This window comes from Rhodamnia argentea, chromosome 8 (assembly GCF_020921035.1).
Source record: "Rhodamnia argentea isolate NSW1041297 chromosome 8, ASM2092103v1, whole genome shotgun sequence".
NCBI lineage: Eukaryota > Viridiplantae > Streptophyta > Magnoliopsida > Myrtales > Myrtaceae > Rhodamnia > Rhodamnia argentea.
In genome coordinates this window covers 1,688,786-1,708,912 of record NC_063157.1, presented here as the reverse complement: position 1 = coordinate 1,708,912, position 20,127 = coordinate 1,688,786, and the positions used below count along the sequence as shown (strand labels likewise).

Below are 20,127 nucleotides of genomic sequence, written 5' to 3'. Positions count from 1 at the left end.
AATTACAAAATTGGAAAGAAAACAAAGGGCAGATTAATATCTCAGATTCTCAGATCACAAACCTTCCTGACTTATTTCTGGGAAAAGAAAAGAATTCCTTTCTCACTAGGGTTTGAATTGTGCCTGAAACTTGTGATACTAAAGTAATCAACTTCGTGAAATGGTTTATATTGGGTAGAATCGTTGTGGTGGGAAGACTCGTTTGATTTCAATGATTTGAACTACCAGTCAACTTTAATGCGTATTAGCTACTAAATTGGCCCCTAAGAATGAAGGGAAAGAAGAAGAAGAAAGGAGCAGAGGATTAACGAGCACATACATGATGGATCCAAATAAGAGTATGGACGTAAATCAGTCAAAATAAGAGCATACAAGATTACAGATGAATAGAATAAATATGAATTACTATCTATCTAGGCTTATCTAACTGGGGCTCTAAAGACCATAAAGCATAATATTAAGGAAACGAAGATGTTTCAAGAAGGGAAAAGATGACACAGTTCTGCCCCTTAAACGCCTGGGTACCTTGCCCTTTCTGAAAATCAAACTGCTTGGATTGGATTGTTCTTGCTCTTGCTTAAATCTGGCGAAGCAACAGGAGCGTTAGCATGAAAAGCTGATTGGCGCAAGGGCTCACCAAGCAAATTCAAAGAGAGAGCTGGATAATCCTTGGAGCCATTCTCAGTCTCTAAAAGAGTTAACTGTGACAAACCAACCAGTTCATCTACATTGACGGGCTCCTTAGGAAGCAAGGGAATTGGCTTCAGGACCTGATGACGACATATCTCTGCAGTCTTATTTTCCTCAGAGCTTATGTTCGATGGCCACATTGAAAGAGGTACTTGTTCGTAATGAGTTGGGAAATATCCAGGAATGGTAAACGGAAACAGATCAGATGCCATTGCAGTTTTGGCAACACCTTTCACTGTTTCATGAGAAGAGGTTTCCATTGGCTTAGATTCTGAGGCAAGTGAGAGATCCAGTGAAGGCATTGAATCTGGATGATCAGCAGCCTAAAATCACAAAATAGATTAATCAGAATAGCGCGGCATGAAGTACCGTAAAATGTCAAATCATTAATAGACAGAAAGAAAACAAGACAAATCAACCTTGAAAGGTAACAGATCAAGCTACTAGTGAAGTTTTTCCCTGGTGGCTAGAAAACGTCATAATTTCTCATGGTTGAATTTTTCAGGACACATGTACACTGATGAATTCACTTTTGCTATTGAGATGTCTTCATAAAAGCACTTTTTTTATCTGCTTCACTGAGTTAGTGCTGAACATCGGAATCGACTTTAAGTTTTCGTGGAATACATGGAAAAAGCAGCACGTTGTAGAAGGAAAAGCATACCATATCTGGAGCCATGTCAAAAAGGCTGGAGCGCCTCTTTCTACGACTAGCAGTAGTCTGCCGAATGAAGTACTTCTGGGCATGGCTAGCCACTTGAGTAGGAGTTCTCGACGTAACATAATTGCGCGCTATCCCACGCCAGTCTCCTTTGCCTAGTTTCTGCAGACCAATCAAAAAAAGCCGGTGTTCCTCCTCTGTCCAAGGGACACCTAGAAACCAAATCCAACATGGTTCAGATGTTACACAATACTTCGCCTAATGCCCCTGTTTAAAAAACTTTGGACCGAAAAGCAAGTTCATTAACAATCCAGCAGGTCATAGAATGTGGCAATACCAGCAATTAGCCTTGCAGATTCAGCAGGGATGGCATCTCGAAGAACGCTTAATTGATAATAAAAAAGACAGGTAATGGTCTATAGCTGTTACTGCAAATACAAAAAGGATGTTCTAGATGACAATTTATAGAATGAATCATGTAGCTGCTGGCTTTCTTCTGCTATTGACTACAAAAAGAAACAGAATAAGCGGGACATCAAGTGAAGAAACAGCTTGTATGAGCAGCCAAGCATGACTCAACGAACAATAGGCGAAAAGGTAATCCTCCAAACAATGATAAGCGGTTTCTGACACAAAATTTAAAATACAGCATCCCAGGAAAGAAGTCTCAGCATTGGCACAGGTCGAACTTATTAGACCTACTTTCTGCTATGAACCTACCTACCTTTAACCATAACTCCGCTTACCATGTTCTCTCTCTGAATACCATCTGCTCTCTGCTCTCAGGTTTCTCAGTGGTTTTTTCCGACTGTAACAACAACCGGGAAGTAACAAGAATCAAATGGCCCGAGAAACTTAATCTCTGGGAAATAGGTGATGAAACTTGGTCAAAATGGAATATCTGCGATTGACTTTCCCCCTAGGCCACTGATTCAGCAATCTAAATTGCCGCCTGATTCGGAATGAGATGAGCTGCCTTCATAAAATCTAATAAAACGTGCACGGTTTCCTTACACCTACGAAGAAACTAGAAAGGGATCATTTTTTCTTCTCTTTTGCCTCGAACGCACATATCTATGAACATTACAAACAAAAATGAAGAAAAGGGCCAAAAAAGCAGAGCTGCCGGTGCAAGAAAACAAGCTGAAAAACCTCGGCACTTAACACGCTATAACGCAAACGATAGATGACAATGACAAGACCATCACATCCAACCAGAAATGGAAAATACGATATTTCCTCTGCAATATCAAGCGATTTCTCTTTTCTTTCTTATATTTTTGTGGTCGTGATGCGTAAGATGCGATCTTTAATCTCACCACCATTGTTTGCCATAGCCACCCAAAAGCCAAAGAAACAACATGAATCACCAATCAATTCACATACGTACACTATTCGGCAAGGTAAAAGTTGAATTTTTAGCGTAAGTTTGAAAAGATTTGCATCTGCCTCCTCAAAATGTACAGGGAGGCATCTCAACATTTTGAGGCTGATAAATTACACACGGAAAAGCGCGATGTCCATCGTCAAATCGAACGAAACACGTGAATGAGGCAAAGCCGCATGCGTCAGACCAGGAAGCGAATACCTTTCTTCCTCTCTCCACGGCGATTGGAGGCGCAGGTGCCCTGCGCAGGATCGTCGGACAAGTAACCGTCCGGGTCCCGATGCAGGTGGTGATCGAACGACGACGGCGACGAAGGAGAGGAGAGGAGGTGCGACGCAAGGTTGCTGGTGCTCGCGCTCTTCTTGATGTTGGAGCCGTCCGTCAGCCTCACCCCAAAGAGCTTCACCCCGCCACCGCCGCAGCTCCCGCCGCCGCGGGCGGGGCAGGTGCGGGAGTTGTGGCCGTTGTTGCTGCAGTGCGAGCAGCGCCGCGTCATCGGGTTGACCGCCCCGACCCGGGGAAATGTGCGGGGGGCGAGTGGATGAAGATGGAGCGATTTCGCGGACGCGAATGGGATATCATATGACAAAACAGAGAGGGAGAGAGAGAGAGAGAGAAACGCGGGGATGGCATTTTACCGAGGGGGTTCGTTAAAGGGATAAGTGGATAAGACTATTTTGGGCTTTCTTAGCTCATCGTGGGATTTCTTCTGCGGGGTATTTCTGGTGTTTCGCGTCCGCATGTCTGTTTTGCCGAAAATAAATCGCGTCAAAAAAAATATCTTTTCAAAAAATAATTCCCCGCTGCCTTTACAAAAAAATAAATGAACGGAAAGTATTTTCATCGTTCACGAAAATTACTTCGATAAATTAATATAAATATATTTTCACTAACCGATATCACAAGTGATATAACTGGTTAATTTCACGAAAATGTTTTTCCAAACGGTCGCAAAACAAGGAGACTCTTTGAGTAAACCTTTATATTTAAAAAAAAAAATATTTTTCGTGAAAATTATTTTTGAAGAAGGTGTTTAGTTTTCGTTTATTTGGTAATCAAACTGAAAACATTTTCGGGTATTTGGATTTCGCTTAAAATAACGAGTACTGAAGAAGATAAGGAAGTGAGCATTTTTTTTTTCTAAGAAACTTGTTATTCTTTGGACCGTGGTAAAATGATTTACTTTATTTGAAAATGGGAACTCGTTTTTCTAATTTTAATCGCGAGTGTTTTCTTTGACTCTAATGTTTTTCTATTGACTATTCATTTACGGCGAAAACAAACACGTGAACTTTCGGAACATTAATTTTTTTGCGAAAAGCTCTTTCATTGATGCGCGCTCACCCTATCCGCTAAAGAAAGATGAAATAATATACGAGCGATGCTTAATTTTCTTTTCTACTGGGGTCGTAGCTTTAACTTTTAGAGACATTTATAAATTTTATTTTTTTTCTACGAGACGACTAAAACCTCTTTCGATATTGAAATATCAATATGCAACATCGATTATATCTTTTTAATATAATTTTTCGTACTTAAATTTTTTGGTTTTAATTTTTTAATTTTAAAGAGATAACCATTGTGACAACCTTCCCTTTAATTGAATTAATCCGATTTCGTACGTTCTATTGTAACTTAAGATTATAGTTTGTTTTGTCATATAAAATTGTCCAAGGGGTTCAATAATATTCTAGACCAATTTTTTTTTTATTTCCAAATATCTTATTTAATAAAAGCTTGCGTTTTACACGAGCTGTGACCAAATGTACCAAATGTTTTGACGTGTCTCATCGAGTAAGACCGACCCACTAAACGAAGGATGACCCACGTTTACGATGTATCCGAATAATCGGTGTCCCATCAAACTGTTCTCATCTAGCAGGAGTTACGGACAAAATCAAAAGTCACGAGCCATTTTAATAAGACGCGTCTTAACTTCTATTTTAGCACGGGTATCATGCCGCCTACCGATCGACATCGGAGCGATCTAGAATTCTTTCCGCTCTTGCATTTTCCTACCCTTTGATTGGTTAAATAATTTCTGCATTTGAATCGAAGAAACACAACGTGCCGATTTATTTTTTTTCTTTCAAACAAAAAAAAAAGTGACATTTTCCCATCAAAGTCGAAAATAAATTGACCGCAAGCCAAGAAATTTTTGTTTGGTAACGTGGAATTATCAGCCGTGTCTTTCATCCAATTGACGAAGACCGTCGGAGCGTTTCGAATCAAAATTGATGGGGGGGCCCCAAGACACAAGTGTTTGGACTCAATTGGACGGAGCTCAGCTCACTGTACTTTTCCACAAATATCGCGCCACGTGGAGGCGCGTGGGGCCCCCCCAAACCTCTCCTTTCTCGGTGGGGTTTTAGGAAAAGATCTCGTCGCGCTGCCCACCGTACACGTGTCCGGGCCCCTCGCCAATCACTATCCCGCCCTTTTTTCCACGTTCATCTTCCTCATCCACAAGTAATGACAATAATAATAATATCTGCTCCTCCAATTTTTTTTATTTTTTATGGGGATAATGTCCTTTTCGCTTCCTATCTTAAGATTATCTAAAGGCCTAAAGTTTTAAAAAGCAAGCGAAGACATATGATTGAAAATACCAACCACCTCCCATAGATTGTTCGAGAATCGATCCTTCCCTGTTCGGCAAAACCCCGTCCCTAGCCTCCGAAACGACCCCGTCGTGCTCGCCGACGACAACCTCGTGAATCGCCGTGCCCCCGGATCGGTCAGTCTGAAAGCACGGTGCTCCCGATTTTCCTCGGCCCCCAGAAAGGACCGCCGCACGAAATTGCGAAAAATAAAAAAAATTGTCGAAATCGATGTGCCAAATATAGTTGCGGAGCACCCAATTTCTCGTCACGTAAGAAGGTGAAAAATTGCGCTGTCGTATGGAGAATCGAGTCACGAGAGGAGGAAACTGGGGGAAGCAAAGTCAAACTTGGCTCCGGATGTTCCCTTTAATTTATCACTTTGCGCTCCCCCAAAAAAGAATAGAAGATAACATAAAGTAGATTATCTTCAATGCTATCTTTGCTCAGAATTTCTGAAAACGACTCCTCCTTTTAATTACTCAATTATGACTTCGTTTGCACGGAAAAATTAATATTTTGAAAATGCTTTTTAAAAAATAATAACTTATATTGCTTTAAAAAATTACCCAATAAAAAAAATATATATATATTTTAATCATGGACAACGATTTAAGTCTCGAAATTTCATGCGCGATAAAAAAAATATATAACGATTTATTTTTTTTGAGAGATATAAGTGATTATTTAATATATATATATATAATTTAACGTTGCATGCAGCCAAATTGCATGGCTTTCACACCTCTCACGAGTCCGCATCAGTTCAGACAACCTTCCTTCTTTATTTCTTGCGAGTCAACATTCGCCAGCTTCACATCGCGAAAGCCCAAGTGCCTGTGAAAGGGAGAGGGACCAATAGAGTCTTTGCTTTGGATTTTCACGCCGCAGCCGCCACGGGGGATCGGCTCGACGAAGTTACCGGGCAAAATCCGATTGTTGATCGGAGAAGACTTTGATCTGGTGGGCGAGGATTAGTTCGCCGTCTCCCCCCGATCGATGATGCGCCGCAGAGGCATTAACATACGTCGAGACATTATATCTCGAAGTTGCGACGCGACAAAGGGACGGGATCTCATGCTTTATACATTTGGCATGGGGGGCAAGGTGAACGGACAAGGGATGCCTTCCTGACAAAACATTCACAACAAGAACAGAGACCGAAATAACCTTCAGGCACGTACGTTGCAAGGATTGTTTCCGTTGAACTGATCCAGCTCAAGCTACGCTAATATTTGAGATTTGACTCTTGGTCATGTCTGGAAAGCTTTTTGACATTAGATATTAGCTATAATCCCACTTTCGTCTTTCACTATTGTATGACCTAAATTCTTCATTTCATTTCGTAGAACATCTGTCCTAGGTAGTGGCAGGGTATATAAATAACCAATGAGGCAAACAGAGAACAGAAAGATCGATAAATACTATGCTCCAATAGCAAACTTGAAGCGGCAAAACTTCAGTAGCATCTCTCGCGGGGTTCACCGGTAATTTCGGTAGGCGGGGCTATACATGCAGCTTTCTGCATACTTCACCAGATCATCCGGTCGAGGAACGCGAGTTGCCAAACCTGAAAATGATTTTTCCTCCAATAAGTTCACGACGACAAATTAAAACGTTATGAAAAATTCTAGGTATTTGCTAATATTTAAAGAGCGTTCACCTAGTTCATAAGCTTTGGTAGCCACATCGGCTGCAATATGTGCGGAAATCTTTCTGATATTAGCGAAAGGCGGGTATATGAGTCCCTTGTCATAATTTTCCTGAGTCACCTGTGCAGCCAAGGCCTCGGCTGTTCCCAAGGGGAAAAAGAAGAAATACTTAGAAAAGAAAAGAGCTATGAAAGTTGAGAATTCGAAAAAAGCGCGTATTTGAAATTGCAAGTACAGGACACTGAGATAAGAGCACTCACAGGCAGCCAAAAGCATATCATCGTGAACCCGAATTGCGCCAGACATTATCAAGCCCAGCCCAAGTCCAGGAAAGATATAGGCATTATTTGCCTAAAGAAGAGAAATAGCACAAACGAGTCAGCCTTTTCATGATCTCATGCATCTGTATGTGACAGCGAGTTTACATGAATCAAACCTGGCCAGGGACATAAACCTTCCCTTCGTACTCAACAGGAGCGAACGGGCTTCCACTCGCAAAGATAGCACGGCCCTGCAGGTAATCAGGGGATAACATGAACGGCCATATTCAATCCATTGTGACACGAATGAACATATACTTGTCAGTTGATAAAGAATCACATTATGAACTAGAAGACAAAGATAGAGATAAATGATAGATGTGTAGACTTTGATATAGAAGTTGTTATTTTTAAGTTACCTGACTCCATGTGTATGCTTCTTCTGCCGTACATTCTGATTGTGAAGTCGGGTTTGAAAGAGAGAGAATTATTGGTTTCTGCAGGCACCGAAATGATTAAATTTCAGCCACTCATGTTGACAGAGAAGATCCTTCAAATACAAATGAATATACACAGATTCGAAATTACCTCATTTAGAGCGGCCATGGCCTCAACCACTTCTTTGGTGAACGTTCCTCCCACTCCAGATGTTCCAATCAGCACAGTTGGCTTGATTGACTGACAAGGTCGAAGATGCGAGGTAAGTAAAATTCCCATAGATGAAGGACCATTTCCAACCACACATATGAGCATTTATTTTACGTGAGAGAGAGAGAGAGAGAGAGAGAGAGAGAGAGAGCGCACTTTTACAGCATCCACAAGTTCCTTAATGGGTTCATGCTCATGAGCCCAGGGCTTCTTGAAGTGTTGCAGAGACTCCTTTCGGGAGCTAACAATCAATCCCTGAGAAATTATTCATCACTATGTCAACTCATAGCCAACAGACTGGACTAAAGAATAACTATGATAAGCGAAATGATGTGTTACACTACCTTTGAGTCGACAAGCCATATGTTCTTACGAGTCTCTTCCAAAGGAGCGCCCGTCTGCATATAGCACAGTGAATAAACCGCAGCAATTTAGAATTGTCTTCTGTCCAAAATCGTCAAATCAAGATTCGCAAAAATGTATGGATAGATAATTCGATCTAGAGGATAACCTGTTTTGACACCTCAAGGGCTATGAGTCCAGCTATTCCAGTACCAGCCTGCAAGCACAATCAATCATGCTGAGACAGTTGGACCATATTGGATAACATGATACATCTGGATTAGAAAACGCAAGGTATGCTTTTTCCCTCCCTTTCCTAGATAAAATGTAAATGTTCAAATATTGCCGCAAATGTGCTGAATCCCTAATAGTGGAGGCTCAATAGAAATCAACACAACTAATAGACTAGCAGGTCTACATATGAAAACAGTCACATTGTGAGAAAAAGAGGGGTAGCAGGTCTACACATGAAAACAGTCGCACTGTGAGAAAAAGAAGGGTTCTCTTCCTTTATCTAAGGCAGCTTAACCAGCTTTTGCCTAATCTCTTTAGTCAATTGCTCCAGGATGTCCCTTCACTCAAAAATCAGAAGGCAGTCAAACAAAAGAAAGTGAGATAAGCACAGGTTGGATCCAACCTCTCCAGCTCCCAGGAATAAGAACCTATGATCAGCCAACGTTCTGCCAGCTAATTTTTGAGCCGCGACAAGCCCAGCAAGGACCACTGAAGCTGTTCCCTGTAGAGGAAAGAAATTATAAGCACAGACCTAAGGCATTTTCGACAGACTCCTCCACATCACCATGTTATGTACATTACCTGAATATCATCATTGAAAACAAGATGAGTTGTGCCATACTTCTCAAGTAGATCAAATGCATTGTGGTTTGCGAAGTCTTCAAACTGCAAAACATTTAACAGAATCAGAGAACTGAACAGTCTTCACAGCTAATCTGCGCTAAATTTCCACAGCACAACCTGGATAAGGACTTTTTCCCCGTAGATCTGCTTGACTGCAGTCATGAATTCATGTAGAAGTTCAGCATACTCCTACAGAAATGAAAGGCCAGCATCAGTCAGTAAAACAGTGCAAACATTATGATAACCAAACTCCAAGTAGGTCAAAGAAAGCAATCGAAACAATTGGGAAACCTGTCCAGTAGCCCTCCTCTGCCTGAGCCCAATGTAGAACTCGTCGTTCAACAGGTTCTCATTGTTTGTCCCCACATCAATGGTCACAGGCAAGCACTGTGCAGGAAGATACAAGGTAACTTTCAACTAATAGGCGATTGAATCAAAGTCAACGAGATTGTACGTGGAAGGAGGAAAAGAAATTTTTATTTCAGTGAAAGCAAAAGGAGTGGATACAATGTCACAATTAGCTTTTAGCACATAACTATGTCCATCTGGATGAAATTTTGATTGAGATCTTTTTCAGACAATCTATGATTCACAGATTCAGTGGCAACTTACTGCTGAAGGACGGACTCCTCCAAGAGCAGTGTATAATGAAAGCTTTCCCACTGGTATCCCCATTCCCTGAAAGCACATTTGACTAGTTATGAATCATGTGGGTTCTCAGAGAGAGAGAGACCTTGTTCACCTAACCATATGGTTTAGTTACACACCCACCACCAAACTTATCAAGAGTCGCCCAACAAACACAGTAGATATATATTATACCTGGCAACCAAGATCTCCGAGTCCCAAGATCCGCTCACCATCGGTCACAACTATAACCTGAATACTCCTCTCTGGCCAATTCTTCAACACCTCAAGAATCCTCCCCCTTGCAAAAGATAAATCGCCATTTAACACTTCCTCAGAATGTCAACTAATATGCACCAGGAATACGTAAGGACCATCGAAATAAAGTGATACGGACAGTTAAGCTCACTTTTCTTTCAAGCTAATAAACAGGCCCTGAGGACGCCTGAAGATGCTCCCATATTTTTGGCAAGCTTCACCAACAGTTGGAGTGTAGACAACAGGAAGTAGCTCCTCAACATTATCAATGAGAAGCTTGTAAAATAGTCTTTCATTCATTTCCTGCAAAGGTGGTAAATTTGCAAGCGTTAACTATCTGTCTCACCACAGCACCACTCCATCAGGAAATCACTTTCATTTTATATCAGGAAAATTGTGTATGAAGATGATTTTGCGCATCAAATTATAATCCTATAATTCATTTTTGGAGATTAAGTTTGTTCCAAATTAGTTTTCAGCTATTTTAAAAGTTAAAAACTGAAAAGAAGTAGACAATTACCTGAAGATCCATCATGGCCATATACTTCTGCAAGGGAACTTGATATTGGCGAATGTTGTGCATCATTTTCTTCACCTGTCAAGTAGTATAGGCAGACAAAAAATAAAGGAAAATGCAAGGTAATGAATAACTCTGTCAACAATAGTGGGAAAAATAAAAACCGAGAACATTACAAATATTGCTAGCAATGACAAGGCTTATCTGACAACCTGAAGATCGTGAGAAACAACTGTTGGAGGGAGGAGGCCACGCAGATAGTGTGCATCCCTCTCTTTCTCAGAGAAGGCCAGTCCTTTATTATGGTGTGGATATCGTAATAAATTATATCCACTGAACCCAAAAGATAGCGAAAAAAGTATATCAAGATAAAGCTAAAGGAAAAAGAGGAACATCGAGCAATGAATCACAATTGACCATAGAGCTTCAGACAGTATAAAGCAATTAAAAATTTTAGACCTCTCAACCATCCTAACCAATTTTACCATGAGTTACCCCAGTACTTTCTTGTAAGATCATAATAATCTTTCTTTCACGAAAATTGACCAGCTAGGAATGTTGAAAGCCATGTAGTCACTAATCAGCTGACTTCTCAGATCGTCATACATTCTCAAATGGCTTTACAAACCTAAATCAATACAAGATAATCCACTGCATTAAAATTGGTGGGGAAATCGGACATTCATAACTCAAAAGTACTAATATGTCACAAACATGTTTACTAGAGCTAGGTATTGAATTTATCATATGGTAAGAGCCAATGTACAAGTTTAGCTGCTAATCTACCTGCTTTCGGAAAAGGAAAGCGGAAACTAATCGAACCATCAAAGAACAGCCAAAGGAAAAGGAATTTTATATGACATGGCAGCGTACGTCCTTATATGAATCATATTAGTGGAAAGAAACATGAAACTCAAGCCTAGAAGCCTAAAATCCTAAGGGCATTCAAAACGAGACAAAACAGCACTGAACACCTAATCCAGAAACAGGATAACTAGAAAAATGACAGAACATTCTGAAGTCTCCCATCATTCCACCAAATCATCCAAATAAAAGACAAAATGAAAGGTAACATTTGAATAAGGCTTCAATAAAAGAAGAATTTTCTAAAATAGCTATACAAATAATACAGTTCAAATCCACGCCACTCGTTTTTAAATTTATATATTCCTCCAAATACAATTTATGATGCAAAGATCAAAGCAATAAAACCATCAATCTACAATCTTTTTATATGAAAGACCAATCAGATAACAAATACACGTATAGGTCAGGGTAAGAAAAGAGATGTAAACTTCTGCAGTACCTAGCCACAGACACAGCCCAGGGCGTCACGAGCTGATCCTCCGTGGCGCTATCTTCACCGTACACGTCCTTGACGCCGCCACCGACGGTGGAATCGAGGTCGACGCTGACGCACGAAGATGGAGCATGGTCCTTCGTTTCCTTCAATGTACTCTCCACCAAAGCGCTGCCGCTTCGTTCGCTGGTTGCTATCCCTTTCTGATCCTGATTTGAACGCGAAGCAAGGACCTTCACATAAGCTGGGGGTCGGCATCTCTGTCTCCGGGCATTTATACCCGACCCATTAACGCCTGAGTTGCTCTGCAACGAAAGAACCAACAACAAATTATTTAAACTTCTTACGAAATTTTCAATCGTGGCAATTAAAGAGGGTGAATTAGGCGCTGAAATGTGGACGGAAATCCCACAGAAGTTGCGCCAATGCAGTAGAGGGGACAAAACAGTGAAGGAGCTCATATTTCGTGAAAACGGATGTGGATGAAAGCATTTGACACGAGGAAAAATTTTCAAGAAATCTTCGAAAGGAACTTGCGATTTACGAATCGAAGCAGCTGACAAGACCCCCCCAAAAAAATAAAAACAAGAAAAGCAAATATGTCGTAACGAGAAATGTTCGAACTTTACTCAAAGATTGCAAAACGATCGCATACCCAGATGCGAAAATTCACTGAAGATCAGAACTTGATGCTCGAAAGAGGCAAATAAGATGAAGAAACGGGGGAATGGGACAATCAGACAAACGAATTACCAGCAAAGAGGTGCGGTTCAAGGAGATCATGACGGAAAAGCTGTCGGAAGAGGAGAGAGTCTTTCGCCTCTGAGGAGTATGCGCGCGAGAGAGAGAGAAGCCCGGTGAAAGAGGAAGAATGAAAGAAAGGTTCTCTCTCTCTCTCCCCTCTATGGGCGCCTTCTCTCTCTCTCTCTGTCTCTGAATCAGGTGGCGACCGGTGAGGGAAGAAGAAACACGAGTTTGGTAAGAAAGCTGGCCATCGTACTCGGCTACTCCATTTCATTTTTATTTTATTTCATTCAATTTATTGTTTCGACTTTCCAGGAAGCCCTTGTCTTAGCGCTTGGAAATGTTATGTTATTACCGCTCCAACGACGATTACATGTTTTTTTTTTTTTTTGTGACGATTACCAGCTACAGTTGAACCTTTGAGCAAGCGATATTCCCAAATTACAACTTTTTTTGTGGGCCCCCATAAAATTGGGTTGAGGCGGCTTTGAGATGATGGCTGCATGCAACAATCCTAGGTTTTTACAAATCGATTATGTCAAAATCCCATGTAAAATCAAACTTCTCGTATCAATTTTTTGGTCGGATACATCATCGACGTTCACGTGAACTTTCGTGAACAACATAATAGGTTTACTTCAAGACTTGAGAGCGTATGGAATAAAATTTAGCATGACCATCCGGTCGAATCGCTCTCGATCTTTTAAGATACTTTGTTTAGCGGATATTAAGCTTGAGAATAGAACTCGATTCAGCTAGTGCAGACTTTTCTAAGAGAGCCAAGTCAAGTCATAACAATTCGTACTATTGTCATAATTATTTTATTTTTGTCCTTTTTATGTTGTGCATTGAGGCATGCAACTAGGTGAATTGGTTTTGACCAAGAGTGGAACTTGAATTATGCTCTTAATTGTTTGCAAAATATGGAGGAAGTGTTTCCTTTTGAAGCAGATGTTGCATCTGCCTAGAAAAGGGTCAATTTGTAAGTTAGCCTCTGTTTTCGACAGTACGCAATTGTTTTGCAATAACAAGATCAACTTACCATGTAACACGTGCCGTATGTATGTATGCATGTATGTATTCAAACGAATATTTGACTATTTAATCCTTTTTTTTGTGAAAAATTCTCTTTGAGATTGAGAAATCAGAAGGTCGTTTTCCAACTTGCTGGACCTTCCAACGATTTGGGAGCATGTAAAATACAGTGACGGGAAATAAGATGTGAGGGTCATTTTTTGTCCTTTTTTCATTGTCTAAATGTGGTGTCTTGATCCATATTAATCACACGCATGGAATAGTTATTTTCCCAAATCTGAATCAAGAGAAGCGTTTCATTTCGAAATTAATAAAGAGGGTACCCACGAAAAAGAATATTCTCTCGCGATTTAGTTTCAAGAAAAGCTAATTCGCGACTCAAATCGAAGATTTTTTTTTTATATCATTTCGATAACAATACCAACAGTTTTGAGTTCGAATTATTAACTAGATTTGTCTCGTAAACTTTGCATTGCATGTTTCTGACTAAAAGCATGTAGATACAATCTTTTTTCACGTATCGAACTTCGAAATTGACTTCTATTTTATTTCGACTACTTTCTTTTATGAGGAGGAGGTCTCTCCACAAAAGCCCAAAAAAAAAAAAAAAAATCAACACTTGCAACTAAATTATGTGTGGACCGTATCTAATTATTTTGCTTAATGGAAGGAGAGACATAAACATAAAACATATGGTGGGAGTTTGTTCTCAGTTTCTTCAGCATTGTCGAGCTTCGTCCATGAAAAGATTATTCCAAATTTTGTCGACAAGTTGATGCTGATGTCTCAACTTTATCCGTCGGATTAAGACTGCATCAGACAATGACCCAGTTCATATAAAAAATTTTGATAGGAGAAGAAACTGATGGACGTCGGACATTCTGATTTTTCCTTTCGCGAAAAATGAATTTGGAGAGCTGTCGATGCATGGGAGTTTGCATCGAAGCCCTTGTCTTTTGTGTAGAATTTCGATTTGACCTCTCTGTCACCAGATTTCCTTGGCTATTTATTATGCCCAGGTCAAGAGTACTGCTGAGTTTGACCAAAAACAAAAAAAAAAAACTACTGCTGAGCATAATAAATCGACCAAATCGAAAATCGCTAGGATGGATTCGAAACGGCTGGTTTGATCCGGTTCTCAGAGGCTTCGGACCGATTGGACCAGACCGACTATTTTTTTTTAAAAAAAATTCCAAACGCTTTGAATGCTTAGTTTGACTTTCAAGTTTAGCGACAACGTGATACAATTAACGAGAGATGGTCTAGTGAATATGTCATTAACGAGGAAAATTTAATGACAAATCACAAAAAAAATACGTCCAGTCCAATGATTGGACTACCCGAAAACTAGATTGAATATGTTCCAGGACCATCCGATTCGATTCTCGGTCTTTGAAAGTTGAAACCGGGAACCGGTCCTCCTCATCCTGTTTCCTATTCTAGGTTGAGACTAGACCTGATCGGGGACTGGTCACCCCTATCAGAAATAGCTCCCCGACTTTTTATTTTCTTAAAATAGATTTTTATCCTGTCGTTTAGGAAATCATTTTTGATAAATCAGTCTTGCTATTTATGGTATTATTTATATCTAGGGAGGCTTATAAGTTATCTATTTCTGAATGCACTTGGGATTGACTTTTCTTAGATAATGCGATTATTATTGGGGGATGACTTTGTCGTTCCATTTTCAAATGAACATACCATATTAATAAAATCCACTTCGAGCACGAGATTAAAAACTGCTATGCTTACAATTGCAATCCCTAGATTGAATATGCTCGCACACACACCTAGCAGAAATCGAAGTTCCTAAAAATTAAAATCGGGAATTAAATCTCGTGTATAACAAAGTCCTTGCACAGCCGTCATTTTCGAGATAGAAAAGTTCACAATGATTTTTTTTTTTTTTTGTAATAGGGGAGTAGAGACATGAATTTTAAATGCGAGATACGTGCTATATTGAAAGTAGGAGATTTGTTAGGTAATAATTCAAGATATTAGAAATAAAACTAATTTACTCACTATTTTTTACATATTGAAGATAAGGATATATTAGTCATTATAAGAGTGGACATCGAATTTGGAAGTAGGTTTCATGCATAGAATTGAAAGATACAAGAAACTGGCGAAAAATTACAAATGAGGGCCCCAAGTGAACCTTATTTCAAATAAGGCCTAAAGTGCCCTTGTTTTATCAAACAATGGTCTAAAGTTGACGTTGTTTCAAATAAGAGCTTGAAGCTGCCATGTAGTCTAAAAAATGGGCTTGATTTCGAGGGCATTTTTTTTCTTTTATCTTCGTTGATTTTTTTTGTTTTTTTATTGTATTTTTCCTTTTTCTATTTTTGTAAAAATTAACAAATTTTTTTAAAAGAATAAAAACACACAGAGGTGGGAGGGGCAGCCTTCTCGCCTATGGCAGCCCCCCACTACGGTAGGGGAGGGGAGCAGCGAAGTTCGGCGGGGTCATCGCCGCATCAACAAGGGCCGGTAAGCCATCACCAAAACAGAGAGAGGATCAGGCCCTCTCTTGGATCCGGGCAAGCATTGTCGGCCCCCACCTTGACCTGGTTAAGGCAAGGTCAGGGCCTAGATCCAGGAGAGGGCTAGAGGTCCTCCCCTCTGGTTGGTGGGGTCGCAGGCGCTCGCCGAGGCTCCGGCGGCCCCACCAGCCTTTGCCAACCCCATCGACCCCCCACCAATGGTGGACTAGGCTGCCACTCCCACTTGTGTGGGTGTTTTTTTTAAAAATAGAAATAGGAAAAAATAGAGAAAAAATAAACTGAAAATCAGTATGAGAAATGACGAAAATGCCCTTTAGGCCAGTTTTTTTAAAATTTTATGGTCGGGCTCATGTCTTTATTTGAAACATACTATGCCATTTCATACCCTTATTTGAAATAATATTCACTTGGAGTCTTTATTTGAGAAAATGATAGGACTTCGGGCTCTTATTATGACTCAAACTAGACTAATATTTTCTCACTCCAAGGCAATGGAAAGGCTGTGATCGGCCTCAATTTGAAATTAAAACTAGCAATATACCAAGAAAATGTAAAGTTTTCCTTTCCCACTATTGCAATTATATCTCCATGACTATGCTGGCAAGTAATCCAAGGTCCATAGCTCAAGAGATCCCACCAAACACACATTGGGCACTCCTCCCTCCTTGTAGTCCCTGCAAAGTAAGTCAATAATGGAGAACACTGGTGGCCATCCCAATCCACCCAACAGTTAGGACAATGACATGACCAGCCTTGCATGGCTCATAATTATTGAGTATGATTAAGGGATTGTTTGGCAATTGATTAATTATATCTGCTTGTGGTCGTGGCGCATTTTCTTATAGGACGGGTCGTGTTAACGAGTTTCCCAAAATCACATGTTAACAACAATCCACGCAAAAAAAGGGGAATAAAACATAATTTTCTTTTTTCACCTGTTCTCGATATATTTAAAAAGATGTGAAACAATTACGTACGAATCTACATGCGGATAAATATATTCGGAAAGTTTCCCGCGTTTCATGTTGAATGAAAATCATTTAAAAAAATGTGTGCGTAGGAACACCAAAACGTGTTTTTACAATGATCATGGAGTCGTTCCTAGATTGGTGAGATTTTGATTGTTTCTTGGTCGGCCAAATTAGTGGTTGGTCGAGGGTAGGTGAAGGCGACATCTATGTTGGGAAGGGAAATTACATCTGTCCTTTTCTGCCATTACCTTTCTTGATCGCATCAAATTACATTCCAAATTCACGATCCAAGTTTTTCCAGGTGATGTCGCCGTAATTGGACACGTGTCATCGGAGCGTGGCTTTGCGCAATGTCGATAGTGATTTTCCGCGTATGTTTTGTTTGTGTGCGCGTCATCCCTGGAAAGCAAGACCTATCTTGTCGAACTCGCAATCGGATCGAAGGCAATAATCGGGAAAAAATGAAGTGTCGTGTCCGTGAGAACGTATGTAATTGTGCGAATGATAAGCATTCCGATTTTAGAATCAATTCATAAGAAATAGGTTTTTCCACTTTTAGTTTCAAGATGAGTTTATGAGCAAATAAATATGTTTGATAACAAATCATAATTTCTATTCCCGAAATAGAAGTTTGTTTGATAACAGTATAAAATTTTTAGGGTTGTCGTGAATCGGTAGCTGATAAGCCACCTGTGGGTGGACCGTGGACCGACGGTCATCGAACCCACGATGTAATCGGTGGACGGCGAACCAACGGACCTACTTGCGACCGATTGAGGTCGGACCAGCAACTAGCGATCGATAGAGAGAGATTACCAACCGGCGAACAGCGAACCGACGACGGGTTAAGGGCGGACCAGCAACAACCGGCCGTTAGAGGGAGATTGGCAACCGACGAACAATGAACCGACGACCACAACGCAAGAGAGAGGGAGTGAGCGATGAAAAAAACTCTTATTTCTCATTTCTGTTCGAGAAACAGAGAAACTGAAATTTTAATTTCTCATTTCTATTCCAAACCTATTTATGGGACAAATTTTTGTTCCAAAAATAGAAAAATGAGATTGCGTTACCAAACATATTCGGGTTTGAAACAGAAATAAAGAAACAAAATGGTTATCATCTGCGCTATAATTAGCTAAGTGCTCCAACTAATTAACCATGGTTATGTGGGACAAATCGTTCCAAAAGTCATAAACCTATTGTACGATGATTAATTCAGTTATGAATCTTTCAATTGTACCAAATTGTCCTTAAATCTTTTGAAGATTTGCCAATATAGTCCTTCCGTCTAATTTTGATAGGAAATAGCTGGCGTAGACGCCGAACGATGCCGACGTGGATGATTTTTGCTTTTTAAAAAATTTCCTGAATCTTTCTTCTTATTTTTTTCCTTCTCTTTTTTTTTTTTCCTTTTTTCCTCGGCCAGCTGGGCAAGTGGCAATGGCCGACAAAGGTCGCCGGCCACAGGCGAGGCCGTTGTGGCCCCCTGTTGGCCCTTAACAATGGAAAGAGAAGAAAGAAATTTTCGAAGCGCAAATCGCGTTTTGATTCTATTCTCATTTTAACTTGGATTTTGCTTAATCCTACCCCGTAGATACTCTGATCAATCTCTTGGACGTTTCTCTTGGATAGTTTTGCTCTCTCTCTCTCTCTCTCAACTCGATCTGTCCCCTTTATAATTTCCTTATTCCCTTCAAATAAGATACATAATTGCGTGCGATGTCATGAAGTTCACTTATTGTTGGACATAACGTTTTGAGATCGCAGGTCAAAGCGGAGTGCACAATTCATCGCAAGAAAATCAATTGATCAGTCATAAACCTATTGTACGGATGCCAATTCAGTCATAAAATTCTCAATTTGATTGTTCGCCTTATTTAAGTTTTCTAGCAAATTTTTTTCGAAAGGATTATATTGAAATTCCACACAAAAATTTATGATTGGATTAACAAAATCGAAAAGTAGGACTGGATTGATATTCTAATTTAGGACTAATTGGACAATTTCTCCCGGAGGAAGGAGAGCCGCGTCGACTCGCCGCCTCTCATGGAAAAAGATATAGAATTATTAGGGTTTGGTCCAAAAAGGTGGCCCATCACTCCATTTTTTTTCTATTGGCAACCCCGTGGTTTGCGTTTACATTACCTCCCCAATTTTGCTTACTCTTTCCTTTTATTTTCCCCATTTAATTAAAAAGATTATTTCAATTTTTCAAAGTATTTATTAGGCATCACAAGAATAAATCGATGGTATAACAAATTAGGTTTTCTTAATAAGTACTTTATAAAAATTCAAATCATTAATAACTGTAGGAAGATGTTCAATGTAGTCCTTCCATTAATTCAAGTTCAGGGATGACGTTGGACATTTTCTTATGGTTCAGGGACTTAGTTGAATATGTTTCAAAAATTCAGGGACCACATTGAACTAATTGAAAGTTTATGGATTACATTGCATAATGGGTTAAAGTTCATCGACAAATTAAAAGTTCAGGACCATATTGCATATTGGATCAAAGGTTAGGGATCATTTGTGTTATTTTCCCTTCAAATTATGATGCCTCACGTATTGTCATATTCTCCTATGATATGCCATGATTTACAGAAGAAATAAAGACGAGTTAAATGAACTAACTCTAATTACTCCCCTAAAACATTTATAAATTTACAAGCTGAAACTAAAACAAAATTTGTGGGGTATATTCAGTACACTTTTCGGCTTCCTCCTCTAAAATTCTAAACTAATGATTTTTCAAAAAAATTTAGAAAAAGTCCTATGCACTAATTTCATCAATGTTGGAAGGTTTAAAAGACGTTCGACACGAAATAAAGGTCAATTTACGAAATGTAAGATAATAAAACAAAGTAAAAATCAATCCAAACAGTCGTGCGTAGTGGTTTTCAAATGAGTAGTCGATGTAAAGATTTTCTTCTTTTTCATTTTCTGGTTCGATGTCACAATTCAATTCACGGAGAAGGATTGGTATTACAATTCGATCACGTCGTACCCCAAATTCAAAAGCTTTGTCGCAAATTATCATCCTCCTTTCTTTTTTCTCTGAATTTTCCTG

At 39.8% G+C, this 20,127-nt stretch overlaps 2 protein-coding genes across 4 annotated transcripts; both read right to left on the bottom strand.

Moving 5' to 3' along the window:
• Positions 1–304: 304 nt before the first annotated feature.
• On the bottom strand, positions 305–3,335 carry LOC115738097 (transcription factor MYBS3). Its single transcript, XM_030670607.2, has 3 exons — positions 2,940–3,335; positions 1,355–1,563; positions 305–1,013 (listed from the first exon to the last, which is right to left on the bottom strand). The coding sequence occupies exons 1-3, from the start codon at positions 3,232–3,234 to the stop codon at positions 543–545; spliced, it is 975 nt and encodes a 324-aa protein (XP_030526467.1). The 5' UTR covers positions 3,235–3,335; the 3' UTR covers positions 305–542.
• A 3,159-nt stretch (positions 3,336–6,494) lies between these two features.
• LOC115738093 (NADP-dependent malic enzyme-like) lies at positions 6,495–18,719 on the bottom strand. 3 transcript variants are annotated; one of them, XM_030670600.2, is made up of 21 exons: positions 18,695–18,719; positions 12,554–12,729; positions 11,807–12,105; positions 10,713–10,833; positions 10,504–10,578; positions 10,135–10,286; positions 9,921–10,026; positions 9,711–9,776; positions 9,390–9,485; positions 9,216–9,287; positions 9,057–9,140; positions 8,878–8,976; positions 8,410–8,457; positions 8,243–8,296; positions 8,055–8,153; positions 7,839–7,928; positions 7,670–7,747; positions 7,427–7,501; positions 7,251–7,341; positions 7,002–7,130; positions 6,495–6,908 (listed from the first exon to the last, which is right to left on the bottom strand). In XM_030670600.2, exons 2-21 carry the CDS (start codon positions 12,581–12,583, stop codon positions 6,820–6,822), a joined length of 1,953 nt encoding a protein of 650 aa, XP_030526460.1. In that variant the 5' UTR covers positions 12,584–12,729; positions 18,695–18,719; the 3' UTR covers positions 6,495–6,819. The 3 variants fall into 3 exon arrangements, with proteins under 3 accessions (XP_030526460.1, XP_048139585.1, XP_030526459.1); XM_048283628.1 differs by lacking the exon at positions 18,695–18,719 and having other exon boundaries at positions 6,495–6,762; positions 6,794–6,908; positions 12,554–12,771; XM_030670599.2 differs by lacking the exon at positions 18,695–18,719 and having other exon boundaries at positions 12,554–12,771.
• Positions 18,720–20,127: the final 1,408 nt, after the last annotated feature.